The 25,000-nt window shown below is 39.2% G+C and overlaps 2 protein-coding genes across 2 annotated transcripts in view; one reads left to right on the top strand and one right to left on the bottom strand.

Moving 5' to 3' along the window:
* Nucleotides 1-17,634, bottom strand: part of LOC144957100 (uncharacterized) — a 20,081-nt gene extending 2,447 nt beyond the window's left edge. Inside the window, exons 1-4 of the mRNA XM_078888064.1 lie at nt 17,584-17,634; nt 13,872-14,161; nt 1,237-1,432; nt 1-62 (exon numbers count right to left, since the gene is read on the bottom strand). The exon at nt 1-62 is cut by the window's left edge and continues 620 nt beyond it. Coding sequence (XP_078744190.1) covers nt 1-62; nt 1,237-1,432; nt 13,872-14,161; nt 17,584-17,586 — 551 coding nt within the window. The 5' untranslated portion in view covers nt 17,587-17,634. The remainder of the gene's footprint in view (nt 63-1,236; nt 1,433-13,871; nt 14,162-17,583) is intronic.
* On the top strand, nt 8,815-10,196 carry LOC144957079 (uncharacterized). The gene is made up of 3 exons (XM_078888045.1): nt 8,815-8,855; nt 9,356-9,634; nt 9,956-10,196. The coding sequence occupies exons 1-3, from the start codon at nt 8,833-8,835 to the stop codon at nt 10,194-10,196; spliced, it is 543 nt and encodes a 180-aa protein (XP_078744171.1). The 5' UTR covers nt 8,815-8,832.
* Nucleotides 17,635-25,000: the final 7,366 nt, after the last annotated feature.

Genomic DNA, 25,000 nt, shown 5'->3' with positions numbered 1-25,000 from the left:
TACAGGCCTCCAACCTTACAAATGGCGGACGATCGTATTTGATCTTTTGGAAGGGTCGTAACCTGAAACGGGTGATTCACATCATAAATAAAATACTATATTAACTCTCTCCTTACCAGCTCTTTTCAGAATTTTAGCCTAAACGTCATACTCTTCCAACACAAAAATAGATTTTTCAAACAGATTAGCAACGAGTACATTCTATATTGTGTTCAGAAAAATGAGCTCTGCAATACAGTGTTGAGCTTTTATGGCTATAACTGTAACAAAATGAAATCAGAATAAGAAAATTGTTGGCTGTATCGTAACGAATGTGACGATTTTCCTATGAGTGGTAAGGAGAGAGTTAAACTCAAACTCAAAAGAAATAACTTCATACATAATTTGCATAAAATTGTGCAGCAAAACAAACTTAGCAAGAAAAAAAATGATTTTTTATAAAGAGAAATATCCATTAAACGTACTCAAAATCACTTTACAAAGGTTCCCTTGCCAACAGCAACTATATTATTATAATGCAGGATGGGACATGATGCCTGTTAGGCGATAATACAATCTGTCCGACAGAGACCAGCAACGCTGTCAACGTTTTACTTCAGTGTACGGTAAGGGAATGTGAGTCAAGTCTTTTCCAAAGACTCAACTATACGCCTCTCAGATGTCTTGTTCTACATGTTGCGTGTCGCTGTTGGTCATGGACCCTTTGTAAAGCGCTTTGAGCACGTTTAGTGGATATTGCGGTAAATAAAAATAAAGTTTAAAAAGCTCAAGCTCAAGATCAGGACTCGAACCCTGAACCTTCCGATCTAAAGGACCAGATAGCAGCACAAAACAGCCTTAAGTTCTTATAAATATGACAATTATTTTTCTTCAAATTCTGTCATGGACAAAATACATCTGTAAAAGTAAAATGTCCATTGTATCGTAACGAAAATGACTATTTCCCTTTAGTTGGTAAGGAGAGGGTTACCAGTAAACTGTCGTGCTCTCGAAAGACACCAAAATATTTAAAATTTTGGCCAGAAAACTCGTCCTTCAAATATCGATCGATCTAAATGACCCACATCTTGGCAAATTGTCTCAAACCCGGGACATCCCGAAGTTCTAGGTTTGAGAATTTTTGCAAAGATGAGGGTCATATAAAAAAATCGATATTTGAAAGGACGTGTTTTCTGGCCAAATTTTTAAATTCGTGTTTTTCCCCCCAGAAAACAGCAGTTAAATAGTTAAACTTACCGCGATTTGTCCCCTTTCAACAGCTCCGTGTATGGCCATACAGAAAACCAGCTGTACAATGGTTGTCAGAACTTTGGCTCCAGCCCCCAGTAAGACAACCATGGACAAGGCGAAACAATGTATGGTCAGGCCCACGACGCGGTCTACAACAGGCCTCCGTTCGAACCACGAGTGTTTGGGTAAGCACGCCTCTAGTCTGAGGTATAAAGATAAGCACTTGTGACCCATGACGTCGATATGGTATTATGTCAGTAGTAGACAACAGGACGATGAAAATAAAATTGATAGTTTAAATTATCAAACCTAATTACTTTTATAAATAAATAAATAAATAAAATTTATATATCGCCAACATCCACCTAACGTGTTCAATGACGTTTTGCAAGAGAATTTCAATAATAATAATAATAATAATAATAATAATAATAATAATAATAATAATAATAATAATAATAATAATAATAATAATAATAATAATAATAACAATAATAATAATAATAATAATAATAATAATGATAATATTATTATTAATAATAATAATATTTATTGTCCAAATTAAAGGCAATTCTTGTGAGGTAAACAATGCTCAGTTTGGTTCATGGTATGAACATCAACACGTTTACATTACAGACACAGCCATACACGAACATACACGCTTGCACATTGTTTCTACACATGTATACAAAAGAAATGAGCGTACATATCAGAATTGTTTATTTCAGGAAATATACATGATAATGTAACAAGGGTAACATATTCATTGACATACTACCATTTCCTAAAATAATGTACAATGTAGCAATGACTATGAAAAATGTTTTTTTCTCTTTTTGAGGAAAGTTTTTGTCTAAAATCAAAGCCCTATCTCCACTGAGTAAAAATGTTTTTGAATTTTGAAAACCCATTCATAAATAAACAAGTTATGCTATTTCAAAGGTGTAATTTATTTGGATGACCCGCAAAGAGGAAAAAAAACGCGAAAATATGGGACGCTTTTTCGGTATTTTTTTTTCGACCTTTGGTTGTATCTTGCGTAATAAGTGAATTAAAAGATTGAAACTTGAAGAGCATATTAGGATGGTGTTTTGTAAAATACGGGAAAAGTACTCGTCATATTCATATGAAATTTTACAACCAAAAAGAAGAAATGTTCATGTATTACCTTGTCAGCGACAAAACCTCCACGCCCGGTAGTTTTAGAAATATTTTACTCCAAAGAGTAAAAATCTATTTTTAACGGTCTTCTGGTAATCGTACGAGTTTTGTCGCTTGACATAATCTAAAATGACCTCTTTTCTAACTGTGTGCCAACTTTCAGTCATATCCATCGATAAACAGCTTCGTAATTATTTTTTTTAAATAGCATGTACGGAACGGCTTCGTCCCATATTTTGACGCGAATTTGGGCACTTCGTGAGCGAAAAAGAGGCCCAAAGATTTGTGCGGGATAGTCATTGCTATACAATGTATAGAGCTGGAGTATTAATTTGAACAGTGAAGTTTCAGACTCTGCCACAGAATGTCTCAGAGGTAATAATGATTTTAGTGTTGATGACGATGCTAATGATGATGAATACGATGACGACGATGATGATGATGATGATGATGATGATGACGATGATGATGACGACGATGATGATGATGATGACAATGACGATGATGATGTCGGCGATGCTGACAATAACAGTGGTGGCCATGGCGGTGATGGAGACGACGACGATGAGAGTAACAACGGTAGCAATGATATTAATAATAATAACAACAACAATAATAATAATAACAATGATATTAATAATAATCCCTACCACTATAATAATAATAATAATAATAATGTTGATAATTGTGGTGATGATAACAACAGTGCTAATAATTACGATGATGACAATAATGACAATATTAATAATAATAATAATAATAATAATAATAATAATAATAATAATAATAATAATAATAATAATAATAATAATAATAATAATAATAATAATAATGATAATGATATTAATAATAATAATAATAATAATAATAATAATAATAATAATAATAATAATAATAATAATAATAATAATTAAATCGATTATTACAATGATATACAAATTGATATATTTGGAATATTTGACAAATAGATGGATACATATAGATAGAGGGATATATAAAAAGACAAATATCTATATTATTAAATATGTAGTGCGACTAATTATTATGAATTTTATATCTTTGTCTCCAAACTTTGTAAGAGCCAATGATGGCACTGTTGCTTATATATTTTGAAAGGACTTTTGCTTCTTTGCTTTTAATGCCCAGAATCTTTAAGCCATTCACAAATCTACCATGGACAAAGCCGAGGCTACCTACAGAAAGAACGATAACCTCGGATTTATATCCAAGGGCATTTATTTCCATGCATAAAGGAAAGTACTTTTCAAATTTAGTTTGGAATGACTTGTTGATATGAGCATCAAATGGACTGAAATTTCAACAATTTGGGCTGTTTTCATTTCTTTGTTGATTTTTAAAATGTCCGGTCGATTACTGTTAGTATTAAATGAGGATTTGTCACTGTCGAAAAAACTTGGTCTGATGAATGTGTCTTTGAAAATTTGAGTAGTGTCGTTTTTAGGTATTTTGTCAAAAATAATGTGAACAATTCTATTGTGTCGTTTTTGATATATTAATTTGAATTTTGTACATCCGTTTACAACGTGAGATACCGCATCTGACGGATGATTACAGATCTTGCAGCTTTTGGAGTATGACAATGGGTAATATATATGAAGTAGGCTGTTGTACTCGAGAAGCTGCAAGCGGCATTTTTTAGCAAACGTTCTAATTTCGTCAGGGAATTTATGATTGAATATGAAACTGGAGGAGAGAGCGTGGATTACCCCAGTGGCTTCTCTAACAATTCTTCCTTGAGACGCCAGTTCATGGAAATGGGTAGCTATCTCATTCAGTCTCACACTTTTAAGGAAGTTTTGAAAACATTTTGGGGACTTAAAAGTACAACTGACGTCACTATCAGTCTGTACAGACATCACATAATCTTCATCTTTTATTAAGGAAACATTTTGGCAGCAGCTTCTTATGGTTCACACTATTATGTTATGACGATCGACCCAATCAGCAAAGTCCGGTCCGCATTCGTGCACCGTCGCGAACCCGCCCGGTAGCATCGTCACAACACACCTTTCGACTAGATGCTCTGCCGTTTCGGGTTCTTGCCCACAGCGTGGACATAAAGGACAGGAAGTTAGACCTCACTGATGTAACGCACCGGCCGTTAGGCAGCTCCTCGACCGAAGCCGATTCGCAGCTACCCAGTGTCTCCTCTTACTGGTATCAAAGCCTGGCAACTTCTCACCAAGCTTAGAGGAGTGTAGGTCCCCGCCCCCACGAGGGATTGAATTCGTCCAAACCGACTTCCATCTCGTATGTGCAGCTCTGTCCGTAGTCAGGGATTCTGCGTACAAGGGTTGCCGGACTTATTTCGGCTCGAAACGGGGGCACCGTTCATTATGCGCATGAGAGGGGTATCCCCATTCCCTCTCTCTTTGATCTTACTCAGCCAGTTTCCCGTAATGGTCTCCCTCCGGACATCGGGGGGCTGGATCGCTGCCATCACCGGGCCCCATTCTCTAGGGGTTGTTGCTAGCGTTCCCGACACTATGTGCATCGACTTGCGAAGTTTACATCCACCTTCTCAACGTTTCTGCTTCTACCCCACACTGGAGCGCAATACTCCGCGGTGGAATAGCATAGTGCCAGGGCGGATGTTCTCAGGAGCGCTTGGCTAGCGCCCAAGTCGATCCCGCCAGCTTCCTCAGAAGACTGTTCCGCTTCTCTATCTTCCGGGCAACCCCTTCGAGATGAACCCGATAGGTAAGGCTGCGATCCAGCGTCACCCCTAGGTATTTTGGACGCGGCTCATATGGGAGTGGCTGGTCCCCGACTAGGACATTCAGTTTACGGTGTGCCAACCACTGCATAAGTGAAATGCAGTGGCCACGGTTTTGAAGTGTTCATCTTCAGGTACCACTTGTCAAAGTAGGATTTGAGTCTGGTGACGTCCTCGCTGAGTACGCTCTCGAGACGGGTCCACACTTTACTCTGAGTAACGAGTGCCCAGTCGTCTGCGTATCCCAGCCTCAGGGAGGAAGTGTTCGGCATATCGCTAATGTAAACGTTAAACAACATTGGCGCAAGTACCGACCCCTGAGGGACCCCATTCTTCAATTTCCTAACTTTGCTCGTGGCGTCTTCCAGCGCGACGTGGAATTGCCTTTCCCCTAAGATCGAAGAGAACAACTTCAAGGTCTTTTTGCACCTTATGATTTTTGCAAGTTTGAGCATTAACCCATCGCACCAGACCGTATCGTACGCCGCTGATAGGTCTATAAACACAGCACCTGTTTGCTGTTTTCTCTCGAACCCGTGCTCAATATGCTCTGTAAGGGCAATGACCTGCTCCGTGGTGCACCTCCCTTCCCTGAAGCCTGCCTGCTCAGGTGGCAGGGCAGCGTCTAGGACCGGCCCCCATCGGTTTAATAGAACACGCTCCAACAGTTTGTAAAGACAGCTCAGCAGCGATATGGGTCTGTAACTGTCTGCCTCCTTCGCCGGCTTCCCTGGCTTCAGATGGCAACTATCTTCGCATGCTTCCACACTTGTGAAGCTTTCCGTTTGCAAGGATGTCAGACATTGCCTCTGCTAGCCAGGCCCGTGCCCTGGGGCCAGATGCGTCACCATATCGGGATATACACCATCTATCCCAGCTGCTTTGCCGTTCTTCACTTCGCTAATGGCTGCACCCACTTCTCGGGACTGAACGGGGCCGTCCAGTCCGACTCCTCCGCAGGTAGCGAGTCCAAAATCGTACGGTACGCCTTGCGGACACCGCGCTCAAAAGCCTGATTAGGGACCCGCTTGCTACGGTTCTTAATATTCTTGGCAATTGTGTCTGCCTCGCATTCCGGTGCAGCCTTCGCGAAATTCCGATCTGGGTCCAATTTCTTTATCAAACGCCAAGCGTGGCGGCTGGAGTGTGTAAAGTCGAGACTTTCCACGGTCTCCTGCCACCGTTGCTTCCTTCCCTCTGCCAGAGACTGGAGTAGTCTATCGGCTGTGTCCTGGGACTGGGTCTGCTGGTACTCTCGGTACAGCTCTTCCGACTCTGCTGTCCAGCAAGGGGTGTAGAATTTCCGTTTGCCCCGTGGAATAGAGCGTTGAGCGCTCTTAACCAGTAGCCTACTAAATCTGGTTATATTCTTGGACTTGGGAGGAATGGCAGGGCAGACCTGCTCGATATAGGAACTGAATTCCTCCCAGTCAGCCTTCCTGAAATTCCATCTGCAAAGTGGGAGAGACTGCACCCTCGGTATTGTCACCCCCAGCTGTGACAAGAACCGGCCTGTGCTGGCTATGCGGGAAGTCCCCGAGGACTGTCCGCTTCACCTGCAACGGTTCACCGTTCGCGCCTTTCGTTACGAGGGTGAGGTCTGGAGTATACTCCTTCTTATGGCGGGTACCCCGGAAGGTACCCTTGGCTGTAGGATCGTACACTAGGTGTAGATCATTACAGTCCATCCATGAGCGGAGTTGTCTTCCTGCCTCGTTGCAGTCTCGGTAGCCCCATTCGTGATGGTGGCTATTAAAGTCTCCCAGACAGATGGAAGGATGGCTGACCACCGGTACCGGTGGTGTAGTCCAAGTCGCTCTAGGTGGTTTGTAAATATTATGCAAACACAGTCCACCTACTTCCACGGAAATTCGGTTCACCCCATTGCTGTCCGTTACGCTCTCAATGACCCTTACCTTCGATGGCTCTTTAGCGTAAACGCTAACCCCTCCTTTGAGCCTCGAAGTGTCCTCGCGTTGGACCACCGTATAGCCTGGGATCTGGAATCGGGAAGATTGCGCGCCTGAATAAAGGTGGGTCTCCTGTAAAAGGAGGATATCAACGCAATGAACGGCCAGTAGCTTTGATAAAGCTCATTTTTTGCCATACTCTGGCTCTCGACGTTCAGGGACAATATACGCGTCAGTTCGCCATCCCCGCCGTCGCATTTTCCAATCGGCAGGCCGCGAATCGATTGATGCATGGGACGTTTGCTTTTTTCTCGGACGTGCCGACGACCCGGGCGACACGAACGCGGTATTATTTGGCTAGGCGGCAGACCGCTTCGCCATTGACGGGACTGGTTGGGACTCGACATAAGGACAATAGTGTGGCGCCCGGGATAGGGCTGCTATTCGGGCACCGGGTTTGGATCAAATTTAGTCACACACCGGGGCGAGCAGCTCATGTGGCTCGTTGGCTCGATACCCGGGATGGTCTCGTGACGGTCGACCGGGATTTACACCTTTGCCCTCCCGTGTGCCTCAAGCCCCCTCACCAACTGCAAGGTAAAGATCCACGAGGGGGAACATTTTGGCTGATACACTTTTCAAAAAGATCCACCCAAAATGACTTTGGCCAATTAACTTTTGTGTTATTTTGGAGGCGTTTGCCGTTGTGACAAAAACCGGCAAAAGTGTTTTCTTCTTTTTCGTCTAATGAGGCGAGTAGAATTTTTCTTTTCGTTAGATGAAGGTTCAGGCTGTTTGTGGCTGTTATCTTCACACTGTCATCGTCACAATTGAGGATGGACAGGGCAAAGGATAAGTGTTTTGCATAATAAATTATTTTAGGGTTTGGTAACCCGTGACCACCTTTTGATCTTGGACAAAACATGAATGACCTTGTACTCGAATTATTCAAATGTAACCAATTTCTAACTTTGTTCACAATTATATTTTCAATTTCATTAAGGTCCTTTTCGGTAAACGTGAGATTACAAAAATAAAACATTAGAATTGAAAAGCACATTGAACTCAAGAGACACAGTTTGGCTGAAGACGGCAGAGGGGAAACATCTAAAAGGTTCATATTGTTTCTAAATTTTTCGATTATCGTTTTTCGTTGATGTTCATCACTTTTGTTTGTCAGGTTGATGTTGTGTCCTAAATACGTGTAAAATTCTTCTTTTTCTAATGTTGGTATTTCATGTTGTTGTATAGTTATTGTTGGTAATTTGAATTTTTTGTTCCAGTTGTTACCTGAACGTTGGCCAGATGTTATGGCGCATTCTGGGGGGTTTTATATTCATTCCCGTTTCATTCATAAATTGAGTTGTTTTATTGCACAATTGATTCATTACTTCTTCACTTTTTGCTAGTAACGTGACGTCGTCAACGTAACCTTGGATGGGTAGTGGCATCTGCAGAGAGGTATGGTTTTGTTCGATCCATCTTAGCCATTTATCTATTCCTTGTTCAAAGACAATTACAGACCATGGACATCCTTGGATTATACCTTTGTCTCTGTAGATTGTATTTGTGAGGTGATTTCGGACTTTTACTTGGAATGATGCTTTGTTATAAATATCCCTTTATTGCATAATGTCTAATATTTTAGACGAAGTTCTCATGAGGGTTTGATATTAATATACAACCAATTTTACCAATGCTATGCTTGTAGACACTTTTTCTACCTCTTTTACACAAAAGCGCCAAAAGTCACTCAAGGGAAATAATTCATTTTTTCGCTGTTGCGTTTTGAAGATGGCCTCTGACAACAATCGAAGGTAAGCACATTTACAACCATTTATATCATTCAAATAGTTATAAAACCCTCTTAATACCATGCCTATTATATAATATACATACTAAAGCTTATTATGGCCGAACATAAAGCATTAGATTGTGACAGTTATTTTACAACGGCATTTTATCTCCAATGTCTAAAATATTGCACAGCATGCATATCGGGTATGTTACTAAAAATAGACATGTCTAAAATATTACACATCCTGCAAACCGGACCTGTTGCTAAAAATAGACGTGTCTACTATTTTGCACATTATGCACAGAGGATAACTAATACATAGTAACTTGTTTAAGTGTTTACCTCTTATGAATTTGACCTAGTCTACTGTTGTGGTTTGCTTGAGTAACTTATTACATGAGCAATAAATAAGATGAGTTTATAAGTATAAATAAATGTATTTTTGAATACTTTTGTATATCTTTTTTCGCTCAAGCTACTCGTCTAAAAGGTCCAAATGTTGTTTTTTTTTCTTCTCAGTCTTCGCCCTAAATCCAGATTTTATTCTGGAAACGAGGTGCTTCAAATGTTTGAAAATGACATACCAAGCGACAGTGAAGATGAGCGTCTTGATGGAGATGATACGGATAACGAGCTAGATCCAAACTTTGAACCTGCTGTACCCGATAGAGATGATGAAACGTCTACAACTAGTGACGAGGATGATGATGATGGCCAATCTCCTGACCATTCTTATGTTGAAGAATGTGATGATGACTTGAATGACCCAACTCAATCACAACCAAGCAAACGGCAAAGGTGAGAGAATAGTTTAATCCATTATTGAATAAAAGGCGAATGTTGTCCCTGCCATGTATACAACTCCCCAAAGTGTGTCAGCGAACTGATTTGTTTGGCTTTATCGGCTACAAATACATTAAATTAACTAATGGAAAGGAAAACTTCTCGAGCCGCAATGAAGGGCAAAAGGGATCAAACTTGTTGATTTTTAATTTGAAGTCTTATAATGTTTACTAATCAGTGCTTCATCCACAGTGAAAAGTACATTTTTAATGTATGATTTTCTTTATTTGATTTATAATGGTACGGTATCGTTTTCTTATTTTGTTTTTCACCCAGAACTATGGTTGATGGGGCACCAAGGACCTTCCATTGGGTAAAGAAAGATCTTCCCGCCCATGTAAATCCGGAAAACCACCTGATTCCCACGAGGGAAGGCTTGCTGGTGCTACAACAATCATGGAGATGTTTCTGGCACACTTTGACAATGATGCTTTTGAACTGCTTACCCTCGAAAGCAATAGATTCATGGACCAGTGTGGAAGAACAAGGTGTACCAAGATCCATGTGCAAGAATTGAAAACATTTGTTGGTATTTGCATGTACATGAGCATTGTATGTTTACCTTCTAGGAGAATGTATTGGTCCCCGGGCACTAGGCAAGTTATTGTTGCAAATGCAATGACAGTAAATAGGTTTGAGGACATTATGTCATTGTTTCATTGCAATGATAATACCCTTATGAAAGGTAAAGGTGAAGTCGGTTATGACAGGCTGCATAAAGTAAGACCTCTCATAAACATTATAAACCGATCGTTTACTGCAAACGCTGAGCCTGAAGCATTTGTTGCTATAGACGAACAAATGATACCGTTCAAAGGCCGTCATGGGTTGAAATGTTATATGATGAAAAGCCTAAGAAATGGGGTTACAAAGTGTGGGTGCATGCGGGAAGGTCAGGCTACAATTTGCTGGAGACAACACAGTGAATCCTGTCGAAAATGTGTCTCTTCCTGTAGGTAAACCGGGTGAAGTCGTGTTATCCCTCACACAAAATTAACCTGAAAACTCTTATATTTTTTTGATAATTACTTTGCTTGCCCTGAACTTCTTGTTGAGCTGAAGGAGAGGAAATTGAATGCCACATGTACTGTAAGGCCAAATAGAAGTCGTAAGTGCCCACTGCTTGCCATGAAAGATTTGAAAAAACGTGGTAGGGGTTCCTATGATTATAGGAGTGATAGTGATGGCACCATTCTATTATGTGAATGGTTTGATAACAAAATAGTCTTAGTGGGATCAAATATTCACGGGTTGAACCGACTCATACTGTTAGGCGATATGACGTACACGTAAGGAATATATTTACGTCAAGTGCCCTGGCCTTTAAAAAAATTACAACCAAAGCATGGGTGGCGTTGATAAGTGTGACATGCTGCTCGAGTTCTATCGCATGGATTTCAAAAGCAAAAATGGTATAAAAGAATCCTGTTCCATCTGCTGGATTTATGTGTAGTAAACTCATGGCTCTTGTACAAAGCTAAGAAGGCAGACTGTGCAATTTCTTTATGTGCTTTTAAATTCCAGCTGGCCCAAGGTTTTCATAAAAAGTATTCAAGCTGTCCCTGAATTGATGCCTGATGTTGCTCACAGTGATACTCGCTCAGTAAGATCTGTAAATGAGGCTCTTAGATATGACAAGGTGGATCATTTCTCAATGCGTGATAAAGAAGCCAAATTTCCCCAAAGATGCAAATTGCCAGGCTGTAGCAGGAAATCACAATTTAAATGCAGGAAGTGTAATGTTGTATTGTGCATTACCCCTGTTGGTGAGGCAGATGATTGCTTTTATGTTTTTCACCATAACCGAAAAAAGTAGTTGGTACTGACAGTAGACAGAAATAAATAAATAAATGTAAATACATAAATTAGATTTAAAAATATATAAATTAATTAATTACATAATTAATTTACATTGAATTTTACTTCTACTCTACATTGATAGTAAGCAAGTTTTGAAATATAGTTGGCAGACATATAGAATTCGTATTTCCAATGTCTTTGTTGTTCTTCATGTGCTTGTTTATTGATCATATTATGTCCTGCTCATTGTATAATGTATGGTAAAAACACCTCAAAAGGTAATATAAATTTAATGAAAATTGATAAATCTATGCTACATGAACATTAAAATATAATGAAATAAACTTGGAATTCTTTATATGAGGTCTTGTGTTGATGGCTATAATATAACCTTCATTGTCTCTATAACGGTCGAATTCCGCAACCTGGAATGCATAATGTCTAATATTTTAGACGCATGAGCCCAAGGCTCCTAATGCTCCCGGTGACCTATAAGTTGTGAAAATCCTCTTTCTAGGCCCTATATGTGCTGTATGCAAAGTTACAACGAACTAACCCCACCAGTTTTTGTTTATGCAATAAAGGGATATCCTTAGTAATGTTGATGAATACTGGAGGATATGAATATTCATTAAGTTGACGTAGCATGAATTCGTGATCTATACTTCCAAATGCATCTTTTATATCTACAAAGCATAAATATAATTTTCCCGATGAGTGTAAAAAATCTGATACTGCACATCTTAACGAAAACACATATTCTTGCAGCCCATTTCTAGGTAATGAACATTTCTGTGAAAGTGACAGTCTCTCCCTGTCGACAATCCATTGCATGTGTCGATTTTGTATGAGTTTCATGAATATTTTATAAGATGTTAGTAATAAGGCGATAGGTCGCCAGTCGTCGACGTTGTCCTTGTTTCCATTCTTTTTTGGTACCAGTGTTATGATACTGTGTTTCCAGTCTGGGGGACCTTTTGATATTTTAAACAGGTGTTAAAGATGGCCGTAAAAATTGGTGCCAGTTTGTTTATATTTTGTTTATATATTTATAGGTGACACCGTCTGCCCCGGTGACTTTTCATTAGGTAATTTTTTAACACAGCTTGTGAGTTCGTCGATTGTAAACTCACTTGTTGATGGTGTCCATGCGGGAGGGGGATAGTGACATCATCGGACCAGGGTGTGTCACTAATGTTTATACTGTTTAGTTGACATTTTTTCTTTATAGGCAGTCTCTACTGTGTTGATATCTATCTCACAACTTGAGTGTGTTTGTTTACATCCGTTTCTAATAATATCAATAGCTTTTCGTTGGTGGTTTACGAATATTGCTGTGAGTTCTTGTCTTGTCACCTCTTTTTCCTCATGTGCTCTTGGTGTGTTGTTTTGAATAAGGGAGGGCATTATGGAGGACTTTATATCTATTATTTTTATTCCGATATATTTTAATAGAGCTTCATAATTGTTGATCGGGTCTTTTATCATTTTTTTTTAATCGGTCCATCTGGGAATTTTGTTAAGATTCGTTTGCAGTAGCGGAGAAATTCAATGCTAAACGACTGTCCATTATCGGGTCTTTGGATTTGGAATGTATTGTTTTTGATGAAAACACTGTGTAGTGTTGAAAATAATTTTATCCATTTTGATGGGTTGGAGTGACAAAAAGTTGGTTTAATTTTAATGGGTTGTGTAGATATAGTATGTCTGAACATACCTTCTTGTTGTATAAACTTATTCCAAGAAGAATTACTGGTCGGTTCATGCTGATACTGGAGCCAATTAGAAATGTCAAACAAATCACAATCACTATTTCCGCCATTCACAACACGTTTTACAACATTGTAACCATTCTGTCCGACGTCTAGTCGAATTTTACCACTTTTGATACACTCCTTGGCAAGAAATCGGATCCTTGTCACAAGTCCTATACTACTTCTAGACATTGTCTGTGTTTACGAGGACAGCTACCAGGGATGATGGATACAAGAGACGGTAGATCTAGAGACTACGAGAGACCCGACTGACCTGTCCGCCATCTTGAACACACATACATACATACATACATACATACATACATGCATGCATGCATACATACATACATACATACATACATACATACATACATACATACATACATACATACATACATACTATACATACATACATGCAGACATACATACAAACATATAATAATAATAATAATAATAATAATAATAATAATAATAATAATAATAATAATAATAATAATAATAATAATAATAATAATAATAATAATAATAATTTGTCCATTTAGCGTTATTATTAATGGAAATCCAACGGGTCCATAGACCTCATTGCTCTCTGTTTTTGGTACTTTTTTAATTTTTTACTTGCCTCGACTACTACTCACCTTTTCCTGGTCAATGACAACTTGTTTCCAGAATCACCACTTGGGGCACTGATGGTTTCGTCTATAGGTTTGTTTACAGCACAGCCTCTTCTCCTTCCATGCTTTGCATTTGTTGGCCTCAACTTCTTGTAGACCACGACGCTTCTCTGCCGATGGTGGTCTTCGTATACTCTTTCACGTTCAGCAGTCGTCTGCTTCAACTCAGCCGGTTGTAAGCAGACGACGACGGCCTGTGACGTCGGACTTGGGAGGTTCGTCTGAGAGTCTCTGCCATCGATGGGGTTGATTCTCTGAAATAAAATTGTGACTCACAGCGTCAGCCTGGTATTGTTTAACCCTCTCTTTACCACTGCAGCAAAATCGTCACATTTGTTACGACACAATATGTGACCCTTCGCCTCAAAACGGTATTAAGTCGGGTTGGTTACGATGTTGAAAATTGAATTTATAGCCAGAAATATCAGACTTGTGTTGAGTTTGTATGTTTTATTGTGGAGAATGGATACCATATTTTAGGGTGCCAATACCAACAGTTTATATTTTTGACCAGTTTGACATTTAATTCGGCTTGTAAGCATCTGGTTCGTTCCGACATAATACCGTTTTGAGACGATGGGTCACAATATACATATATTTCTTATTTAGATTTATATTGTATATCACAAACTTTGAAGAATGATATTTATCTAATTAATAAGGACAAAAATTGTGTTTTGTAGAGAGCTTGTTTGACTTTTAACATCGAATTTTTCTGCTAGGTGAGCCTGCCATTTTGGGAAAATACTGAAAGTTATCGGTAAGGAAAGAGTTAAGGATCAATGTGCTCATAATATTTGCAGGTGTGGTAACAGAACGCAGGTCTGATGACCAAACGCAATTATGGGCTTGATTTAACATTGTTGTAAAATAAAATACAATAAAATAAAATAAAAATCAAATTCCCTTTATTCATCCCATAGGGGAAATTTGTCTCCAGGGTCTATTCCAAGGGAAGACTGGAATAACCCAGGCGAGGTGACTTGCTCAAGGCCACACAGCAACGCAGCGGTGAGTGATCGAACAGGGTACCTTTCGGGTACGAAGCAAAGGCCGTACCGCTGAGTCACGCTGTGATATGATGGACAATACTTTGCGTTGGTTTGAGAGTATTTCCATTACGACAATGAACAAATAAAAATTTGGATTATCAGACTTGTGAATAAGTCATTAGGCCCATTGAGTTTATCTCGGTTTCTATAGGGAATGAGATTAGCGGAAGATTAGCATCCCTTGATTTGACTTCACCTTACAGGTAGAACGTCAAAATGGTTTTGCGCATGCGTCTCTCTCGTCCTCGCTTTCGGTGAAGTGTCTCATGCCGCTTTCACCAGAAGCGAGGACGAGAGGCGCATGCGCACAACCAACTTGACGTTCTCTCTCTAATAACTTTTCCGCCGGTGACGTCCAATCAAGGGACGCTACTCTTCCGCTAATCTCATTCCCTATAGCGTTAAGCGTTGACAATCTTAAAGTACTTTCCGTCAGATCTAACGGACCCAACTACCCAGTCACTGCTGGCTTGACAGGGATATCTTTGGTCTAAAGACCCCCCCCCCCACCCCATAAGGATCTTTTGTGATACTAATCGCATTCTTTAATGTTTGGAAAGTTAGTTATTAGTTGTTTTTTTTTTTTTTAATGAGCTTTATATAGTGCAATATCCACTAAATGTGCTCAAAACGCTTTTCAAGGGGTCCCTGGTCAACAGCAACATTTCACATGTAGGACGGGACATGACGCCTGTTAGGCGATATTAAAATTTTTCGGACAAAAACAACGCTGTTAACGGCCAGGTACTCATTTTACACCCGAGTACGGTGAGAGAATGTGAGTAAAGAGCCTTTTTCCAAGGACTCAATCAACTATGCGCCGAGCGCGAGGCTCAAACCCCCAGGACCTTCCGATCCGAAAGCGAGTGTCATACCACTAGACCACATAGCCGCATATCTAAGATGGATGAAGTTGGTTTCCTAGTCCTAGTCACCATTTAACGGAGACAGAGTAAGTCCTGTAAAAAAAAAAAAAGCAATTAAACGGATCAAATGTAGAGTAAAGAGGGAATACCGAAGATGTCTTTGTATTTTTTGTTGAAATTTTTGTGATTGCCCCCCTTGAGTGATGTCATTTCGACAATAGGGGCCCGATAGCTCAGTTGGTAGAGCACTCGCTTCACACACAAAGGGACCGAGATCAATCCCTGGTAAAGTCGAGATTTTTATACGACCCCCCCCCCACACACACACACACACTAACACACACACACACACACACTCACATACATACACACACACACACATACACACACAGATACTGTCCACCCAAAAGTGATTAGATAGCTGAGTATGTTAGATATGACGAAAAGAATGTTTGCGATAGACTAGCATCCTATCCAAAGAGTAACAAGCAATTGCTAAGTGACTTTGAACATTGTAGCAATCAAGATAATATTATATGGTTATATTATCCGTTTCACGCTATAGAAATCGGGATATACTCCTTTTCCAAGGCCTTACTACAAATGACTCCGAAGAACTACTTTTTTTTTCGGGAGACCTTCCAAAAGCTCCTATCGCTAGCATTTCTTTCAATTTGTATATTCACCGGTGGATCTTTTGTCATGTGTTTGCTTATTCAATTTGTCACCATATGGAAGCATTTTAAAAACTCTAGAACAAACCTTGATAGATTTGTCAAAGTTTAAAATTTCTTAATTTGACCATTGTTTTGATTCTCGGCCGCCATTTTGATTTGTGAAGTATTGAAAGCAGTGCAAAGCAGTCCTAGGGTTTTTTTTTTCTATTAGGGTTAGCTCGAGGTCGGAGGATTTTTTTTTTACTATTAGGGTTAGTTATAAGTCTATTGTTTGTTTGTTTTTAAGGGTTTTACGGCGATTGCAAAACATTAAGGTCATATCAGCGCCAGTAAAAATGAAGAAAATGGGATAGTAAAAAGATCTAGAATTACAATTAAAGTACTAAAGAAAAGGTAAGACAAAGGGGAATTGGTTCAAGTAGGAAAAAGATGTAGATTCAATGAGTACACTATCAAAGTACTTAGTATGAGATCACCTAATAGTCTCATCCAGACACAAGAGGAACACACTCAAATATTTACAAATCATATAATATATTGTGTAAACAAAACATAATACAATGCATAACAGAGAAATGATTTTCAAGGAAAAAAATATCATCTCCCAAAAATGTAACTATACATTCCACTGTTTCCCTCCCAGCCAAGGAACTCTGGCCAGGGTCAGGACAAAACTGAGTAATCTCATTCCAAGACAAAGACAAGAAACAATTGGAAAAAGGGTATGGGGTGATAGAAGACACAGCATGTACCTCCCTGCCCACTATGGGAGGTAAGGATCCCCACCCAAGTTGTGTCTAAATAAAGGTACTAGGGTGTTTGTTTTTCATATAAGAGTTAGTTAAAAGTACTAGGTTGTATTTTTTCTTAGGATTAGTTGAGTGGATATTTGGGTTGTTTCCCTTAGCACGGGGAGATTTCGGAAGGCCTCTTCTTTTTTTTTTTCAATTTATAAATTTCACGTGAGCTCAAAATTAAATCTTAAATTCTTAAACTTTCGATCAATAAGAAATTTTAAACGATCGAGATAACATGCATTTTGTCTCAAAAGTTCAGGTTTAAGAATTTTCGATGACCCTACCATCTCTGTGAAGAGAATTATTTCATGAGCCGTGTCCGCACACAATGCGCCATTTTGGGTTATACAAAAATTGGATTTATCTGGGGCTTTCTTATTTTTTTTTTGAGTGATCTAAAGTGAAAATTGATGACGTCATTGCACTAATGGCCTACTATTTTGTACTCTGTTTTTGTTTTTGTTTTTTAAGGGGGGGGGGTGGTGTTTTTTTTTTCTTTATCGAATGTAAAAAGGAGTATATTTCATTAAGTAAGACGAGGGAAACATTTTTTGACGTTCCATTTTTCCTCATTATCAAAATATCTTGAACATCTAACTCTCACAGGAAAGATGGAAGGTAAAAAGAGTAAAGGTAGACCAAGAAATACATATTTGAATAGTTTAAATAGATGGGTGACAAAGAAAGAGAAGAGCAATATTAGTTTTCTGAGGTTATCTGATCAGAGAGATGAATGGCGTACCATGATCACCGATGTCTGGCACAGACTTGGTACTAGAAGAAGAAGAAGAAGAAGAAGAAGAAGAAGAAGAAGAAGAAGAAGAAGAAGAAGAAGAAGAAGAAGAAGAAGAAGAAGAAGAAGAAGAAGAAGAAGAAGAAGAAGAAGAAGAAGATGGAAGGTAAAAAGAGTAAAAGTAGACCAAGAAATACATATTTGAATAGTTTAAATAGCTGGGTGACAAAGAAAGAGAAGAGCAATATTAGTTTTCTGAGGTTATCTGATCAGAAAGATGAATAGCGTACCATGATCACCGATGTTTGGCACAGACTTGGTACTAGAAGAAGAAGAAAGAAGAAGAAGAAGAAGAGAAGAAGAAGAAGAAGAAGAAGAAGAAGAAGAAGAAGAAGAAGAAGAAGAAGAAAGAAGAAGAAGAAGAAGAAGAAGAAGAAGAAGAAGAAGAAGAAGAAGAAAAGAAGAAGAAGAAGAAGAAGAAGAAGAAGAAGAAGAAGAAGAAGAGAAGAAGAAGAAGAAGAAGAAGAAGAAGAAGAAGAAGAAGAAGAAGAAAGAAGAAGAAGAAGAAGAAGAAGAAGAAGAAGAAGAAGAAAGAAGAAGAAGAAGAAGAAGAAGAAGAAGAAGAAGAAGAAGAAGAAGAAGAAGAAGAAGAAGAAGAAGAAAGAAGAAGAAGAAGAAGAAGAAGAAGAAGAAGAAGAAGAAGAAGAAGAAGAAGAAGAAGAAGAAGAAGAAGAAGAAGAAGAAGAAGAAGAAGAAGAAGAAGAAGAAGAAGAAGAAGAAGAAGAAGAAGAGAAGAAGAGAAGAAGAAGAAGAAGAAGAAGAAGAAGAAGAAGAAGAAGAAGAAGAAGAAGAAGAAGAAGAAAGAAGAAGAAGAAGAAGAAGAAGAAGAAGAAAGAAGAAGAAAGAAGAAGAAGAAGAAGAAGAAGAAGAAGAAGAAGAAGAAGAAGAAGAAGAAGAAGAAGAAGAAGAAGAAGAAGAAGAAGAACAACAACAACAACAACAACAACAACAACAACAACAACAACAACAAAGAATTAAACGGAAACGCCACGTCTGTCTTGACAATTCATTGAAACCTTACAAAACATATAAGATGGTCCCCTTTAGCACATTTGGTAGAGAACTCGATTCACACGCATAGGGTCAGAGATCGGTCCAAGGTGAAGTCAAGATTTTTTTTTCTGACTCCCTGAACATCCAGCAGTGATTGGGTAGCTGCGTCTGTTAGATCTGGCGGAAAGTACTTTGCGAGTGACTAGCGTCCAATCAAAAGGGTAGCAAGAAATTGTTATTGTCCGTTTCATGCGATGTAAACCGGGATACTCCATTGGCCAAACGGCTCTAAAGGACTTGTATATCATACATACATTTACGGCAGTTGCAACACATTTAGGTCATTTCAGCGAGAGTAAAAAGGCTGGTCCGAGTTTCTGACCTCCCATAATGGGCAGGGAGGTACTTACTGTCTCTTCTCCTATATCTGTTTTACAATTTGCTTTCTGTCTTTCTCTTGGAATGAGAGTATTAGGTTTACTCCAGGCCCTTACCGGATGCCCTTGCTGAGAGGGAAACAGTCAAATGTGTGGTTGGTTTTGGGAGATTATATTTTTTCCTTTTAAATCATCTCTCTGTTATGCACTGTATTATGTTTTGTTTACATATCATATATGATTTTCAAAATTGTGAGTGTATTCCTCTTAGTGGGGACATGTACTTGCGTCTAGATGAGACTTTTAGGTGATCTCAAACTAAGTGCATTGATGCTATGCTCTTGGAATCTACATATGTTCCATATTTGAACCAATTCCCTTTGTCTTAACTTTTCTTGAGTGCTTTAATTGTAATTCTAGAACTTTTTACTATCCCATTTTCTTCCTTTTTAGTGGAGCCGATATAACCTTAATGTGTTGCAAGCGCCGTATAACCCTTAAAACATAAAAAATAAAAACCAGTTAAAAGGAAGAAAATTGGATAGGAAAAACATTCTAGATTTACAAGTAAAAGGACATAAGAAAAGGTAAGAGGGGAATTGGTTCAAATAGAGAATAGATGTAGATTCCAAGAGTACACCAACAGTGTATGTACTCATTTTGAGATCACCTAAATGTCTCATCTAGACATGAGCACAAGAATCCACTAAGAAGAACATTCTCAAATGTTTACAAATCATATGTTTGTAAAAGATATAACATTACGTACAGAGAGAGAGAGAGAGGGAGAGAGAGAGAGAGAGAGAGAGAGAGAGAGAGAGAGAGAGAGAGAGAGAGAGAGAGAGAGAGAGAGAGAGATGGATAACAAAACTATAATTATACATTTGACTGTTTCTCTCCCAGTCAATGACTCCAGCCAGGGCTGGGACAAATCTAAGTAATCCCATTCCAAGACAAAGACAGAAAGCAACTCGTAAAACAGCTATAAGGGGATAGAAGACACGGAGTGACCTCCTGCCCACCATGGGAGATCAAAGGACCCTGCCCAACAGCATTTTTGTAATTTTAATCGTATTCTTTAGTGTTTGGAGTGTTAGTTATTAGTCTTACATCAAAGATATAGTGTTGGTTTCCTAGTCATCATTTAACGAAGAGAGAGTGCGTTCTGTAAAAGAAAAAAAAAACAGAAGCAATTTAAAGGATTAAATGTAGAGTAAAGGGGGAACTCCGAAGATGTCTTTGATTTTTTCGAATTTTTGTGATTGCCTCCCTTGAGTGATGTCAGAGGCCTGAACTTTCCCTCTATAAATAGTATAGCAGAAAAACTACAACATAACTCTTTAATTTTGTTGTTTTTGTTTGAGCTTTTTATATAGCGCAATATCCACTAAACGTGCTCAGAGCGCTTTACTAAAGGTCCCTGACAAACAGCAACACATAACATATAGAACGAGACATGACACCTGTTAGGAGATATTACATTTTCATCCGAAAAAGACAACGCTGTTAAAGGTCAGTACCAATTTTACACCTTAGTACAGTGAGGGAATATGAGTAAAGAGCCTTGTCCAAGAACTCAAGTATACGCCGAGCGAGGTTCGAACCCAAGAACTCCGATCAGAAACCTATTGCCATAACAAAAGACCACCTAATAGGCCTATAATAATAATAATAATAATAATAATAATAATAATAATAATAATGCACCAAAGGCAGTGCATTCAAAGACTGACAGGGTGACCTGTCAACAAGTTATTTTATTTCACCTCTATAAAATTATATATCATAGACTTAGTAACATCTAGCATGGTAGTATAGAAATATACATAAACAGGAATATACATTATGTAATATAAAATAAAGCACAAGTATAGTTAACTAAGGATACGAATATAATGTATTCTTAAAATATATTCAATTGTGACATTATTTAGGAGTATCTAATTAAATATAATTCAGTGTAATATTCATGGAAATACAATAAGGGTAATACCATTGCAAAGGGCAATAACTCAATAATAATAATAATAATACACCATAACAATAAAAGAGACAACGCTGTAAACGGCCAGGTACTCATTTTACACCTGAGTACAGTGAGATAATGTGAGTAAAGAGTCTTTTCCAAGGACTCAACTATGCGTCGAGCGAGGCTCGAACCCAGGATCTTCCGATCCGAAAGCGAGAGCCATACTACAAGACCACATAGCCGCAAATTCGAGTCGAAAGCATGAACATTTACATACAGGTTAGCAAGACCCATTAAAAACCCATCTGCTATAGAACCACTCTGGCATTCAATCATAACGTTTCGGTTTAAGGCCTGTCTTAAATTTTCTCTATTACAGCTATATTAAACAAGGGAAATAACTGCGTAAATACATATATTTTCTTCATATTCATTGTATGAGGGGAAATTGGGCTAAAAATGTGCACATTGGGATTGAAAACATGAAAATTGGCATACAGGTAGCTAAAAATCATATAAATGGATAAAAGTACGATAGAGCCACTCTCGCAATTCATTATAACAGTGCGTTTTTAGCACTTTTATTATTCCCTATATAGCATTACTTATCCAAGGAAAATAGCAACGAAAATACAAGGTGTGTTCAATAATTTAAATATTTTGTTGACCATCCTATCTAGATACTCTTGAAATGTGCTTCACATTTTATCCAGAAAAATAACGTTGCATTGAAATCTCTCCCTCGTATTATCCATGATTTTTATTCACAGGTCAATTCTATTTTCACCCCGTGTGGTGTCCGGGGTCCCTCAACTGAGAGGGTCAAGAATAGCCCAACGCCAAGCCAGCGTGTCGTAAAAGGCGACTAATGGTGTGTGATTCCTCCATCTTTGAGTCACCTGGTCCTCCAGGTTGGGGTTGGCAAAGGGTTAACACCCCTTTCCGTTAAACTCTAACCGTTACAGAAACACAGACAGACAAACCAAATCCTTTTTTTAGCTTGGGCGACCGAAGAGTTTCTGGAATATCAGAATTTATGAAGGACAACAGACAAAGCCGAAAGGACTCTGCTGACCCGATGACGTCTTCGCCAAACAAGCAGCTTCGAATTGCGTCGTGGAACGTTCGCACCATGTATGAAGCAGGAAAAAGCTCTCAAGTTGTGACTGAGATGAGAAGATACAGGCTGCATATACTTGGAGTAAGCGAAACCCACTGGATACAATCCGGACAGAAACACCTCAAGTCTGGGGAGAAGATTTTATATTCAGGGAGAGGGGACGGGATTCATATACAGGGAGTAGGAATAATTCTAAGCAAGTTTGCCCAGAAGTCACTGAGAGGATGGGAACAATGCGGAGAAAGGATCATCATGGCGTCCTTTACAACACGGAGTAAGAAGATCAGCATGAACATTGTACAGATCTATGCCCCAACAAATGATGCAACAGATGAGGACAAAGATACATTTTATGGTCTGCTACAACAAGTCATTGACAAGTTGCCAAGGAAAGACATCAACATATTGATGGGAGATGCTAATGCAAAAGTGGGACAGGATAACGTAGGCTATGAAGGTATCATGGGACGTCATGGCATGGGAGAAATGAATGATAATGGTGAGAGATTTGCAAATTTCTGTGCATTCAACAGTTTGGTGATTGGAGGATCAGTGTTCCCCCATAAGAGGATCCACAAAGCAACTTGGGTCTCACCAGATGGTATGACAGAGAATCAGATTGATCATTTTTGTATCTCTCGTAGATTCAGACGTTCATTGGAAGATGTGACAGTACGGAGAGGGGCAGATGTTGGATCAGACCACCACCTGCTATTGGCAAAGCTTAAGCTCCGACTCAGAAAACACGGGGCCAGATCACATACAAGAAGAAAATTCGAGTTGAATGCACTTGATGGGGAAAAGAATGAGGAATTCAAACTACAATTGAGTAATAGATTCCAACCTCTTACTGAGCTCGAGGAGGACATAGATGTAGAGTCACATTGGGCAAAGATCAAGGAAGTCTACATAACAACTTGCCACGAGGTATTGGGGGTAAAGAAATCAGAACATAAAGAATGGATAAGTCCAACCACCTTGGACCTTATTGAAAAGAGGAGAACAAGGAAGGAACAAGTGAATGCAAGCCGAACAAGGGCTTCAAGACTGGATGCACAAGAGCAGTATCGAGCCATAGCTAAGGAAGTCAAAAGATCTGTGAAGAAAGACAAGGAAGCATTCATGAACAGACTTGCAGAGAAAGCAGAAGCAGCAGCGACTGGAGGACACATGAGGATCCTTTATCAAACTACCAAGACACTTGCTGGAAAATATGGGAAACCAGAGGTACCAGTCAAAGACAAAGATGGGAAAACTATTTTTGGAAAAGAGGCTCAATCTGAACGATGGAGGGAACATTTCAACTGCCTTCTGAACAGACCACCACCAGACAACCAGCCAGAAATTTTGCCTGCAAGGAATGAGCTACCAATTAGCTGTGATCCACCATCGATAGCAGAGATTGTGGGTGCCATTAACAAGATGAAAAGGGGGAAAGCTGCTGGACCAGACCAGATTCCACCGGAGGCTCTAAAAGTTGATGCGGAAAGAAATGCTGAGGCCCTGCACCCACTATTTGAGAGAATCTGGAATGACGGGATATTCCCAAAGGATTGGAAGGAAGGACATCTTATCAAGCTTCCAAAGAAAGGGGACCTCAGTAATTGTAATAATTATCGAGGCATCACTCTTCTTTCTATCCCAGGAAAGGTTTTCAACCGTATTATTTTAGAGAGAATTAAGAATGCAACAGATGCTAAACTGCGGGACGAACAGGCAGGTTTTCGAAAAAACCGTTCAACCACCGACCAGATTGCCTCTCTGCGAGTCATAGTGGAACAGTCTATAGAATGGAACTCTCCTCTTATTGTCAACTTTCTGGATTACGAGAAGGCTTTCGACAGTATTGACAGAGCAACATTGTGGAAAATTCTGGCACATTATGGACTCCCTGAAAAGATAGTAAACCTCATTAAGGAAATGTATGAAGGATCAAGTTGCAGGGTTGTACATGAAGATCAGCTTACTGACAGCTTTGAAATTAAGACTGGTGTCAAGCAGGGATGCTTGCTCTCTCCATTCCTGTTCATCCTTGCCATTGATTGGCTAATGAAGGAAACCTCCAAAGGGAGAAGAAATGGGATACAGTGGACCCCCTGGACACAGTTGGATGATCTGGATTTTGCAGATGATCTGGCTCTTTTGTCCCACACCCAGGACCAGATGCAAGAAAAAACCACAATTATAAACAGCCTGTCGGAATCAATTGGTCTAAGAATTCACCCTGCAAAGTCAAAGGTCTTGAGGATAGGTACGCGTCAAAGGGAGCAGATCAAAGTTAAAGATCAGGAACTCGAAGATATAGACACTTTCTGCTATCTCGGAAGTATAATTGACAAGGATGGAGGCACGGAAGCAGAGGTGAAAGCACGAATAGGAAAGGCACAGGCTGCATTCACATCTTTGAACAGAGTTTGGAGAACTAAAGATATCTCCCTTCAACTAAAGC

This window comes from Berghia stephanieae, chromosome 11, assembly GCF_034508935.2.
Source record: "Berghia stephanieae isolate SIO BIC M18660-M18661 chromosome 11, UCSD_Bste_1.3, whole genome shotgun sequence".
Classification (NCBI taxonomy): domain Eukaryota; kingdom Metazoa; phylum Mollusca; class Gastropoda; order Nudibranchia; family Aeolidiidae; genus Berghia; species Berghia stephanieae.
The sequence above is the reverse complement of the archived record's forward strand: the minus strand, read 5'-3'. Positions and strand labels throughout refer to the sequence as shown.

Excerpts from the sequence above, each read along its gene's own strand:
- LOC144957079 (XM_078888045.1), top strand. The coding sequence starts at position 8,833 with ATGGCCTCTGACAACAATCGAAG. Across the intron at positions 8,856-9,355 it reads GCCTCTGACAACAATCGAAG|TCTTCGCCCTAAATCCAGAT; the intron begins GTAAGCACATTT and ends TTTTCTTCTCAG. Across the intron at positions 9,635-9,955 it reads CAACCAAGCAAACGGCAAAG|AACTATGGTTGATGGGGCAC; the intron begins GTGAGAGAATAG and ends TTTTTCACCCAG.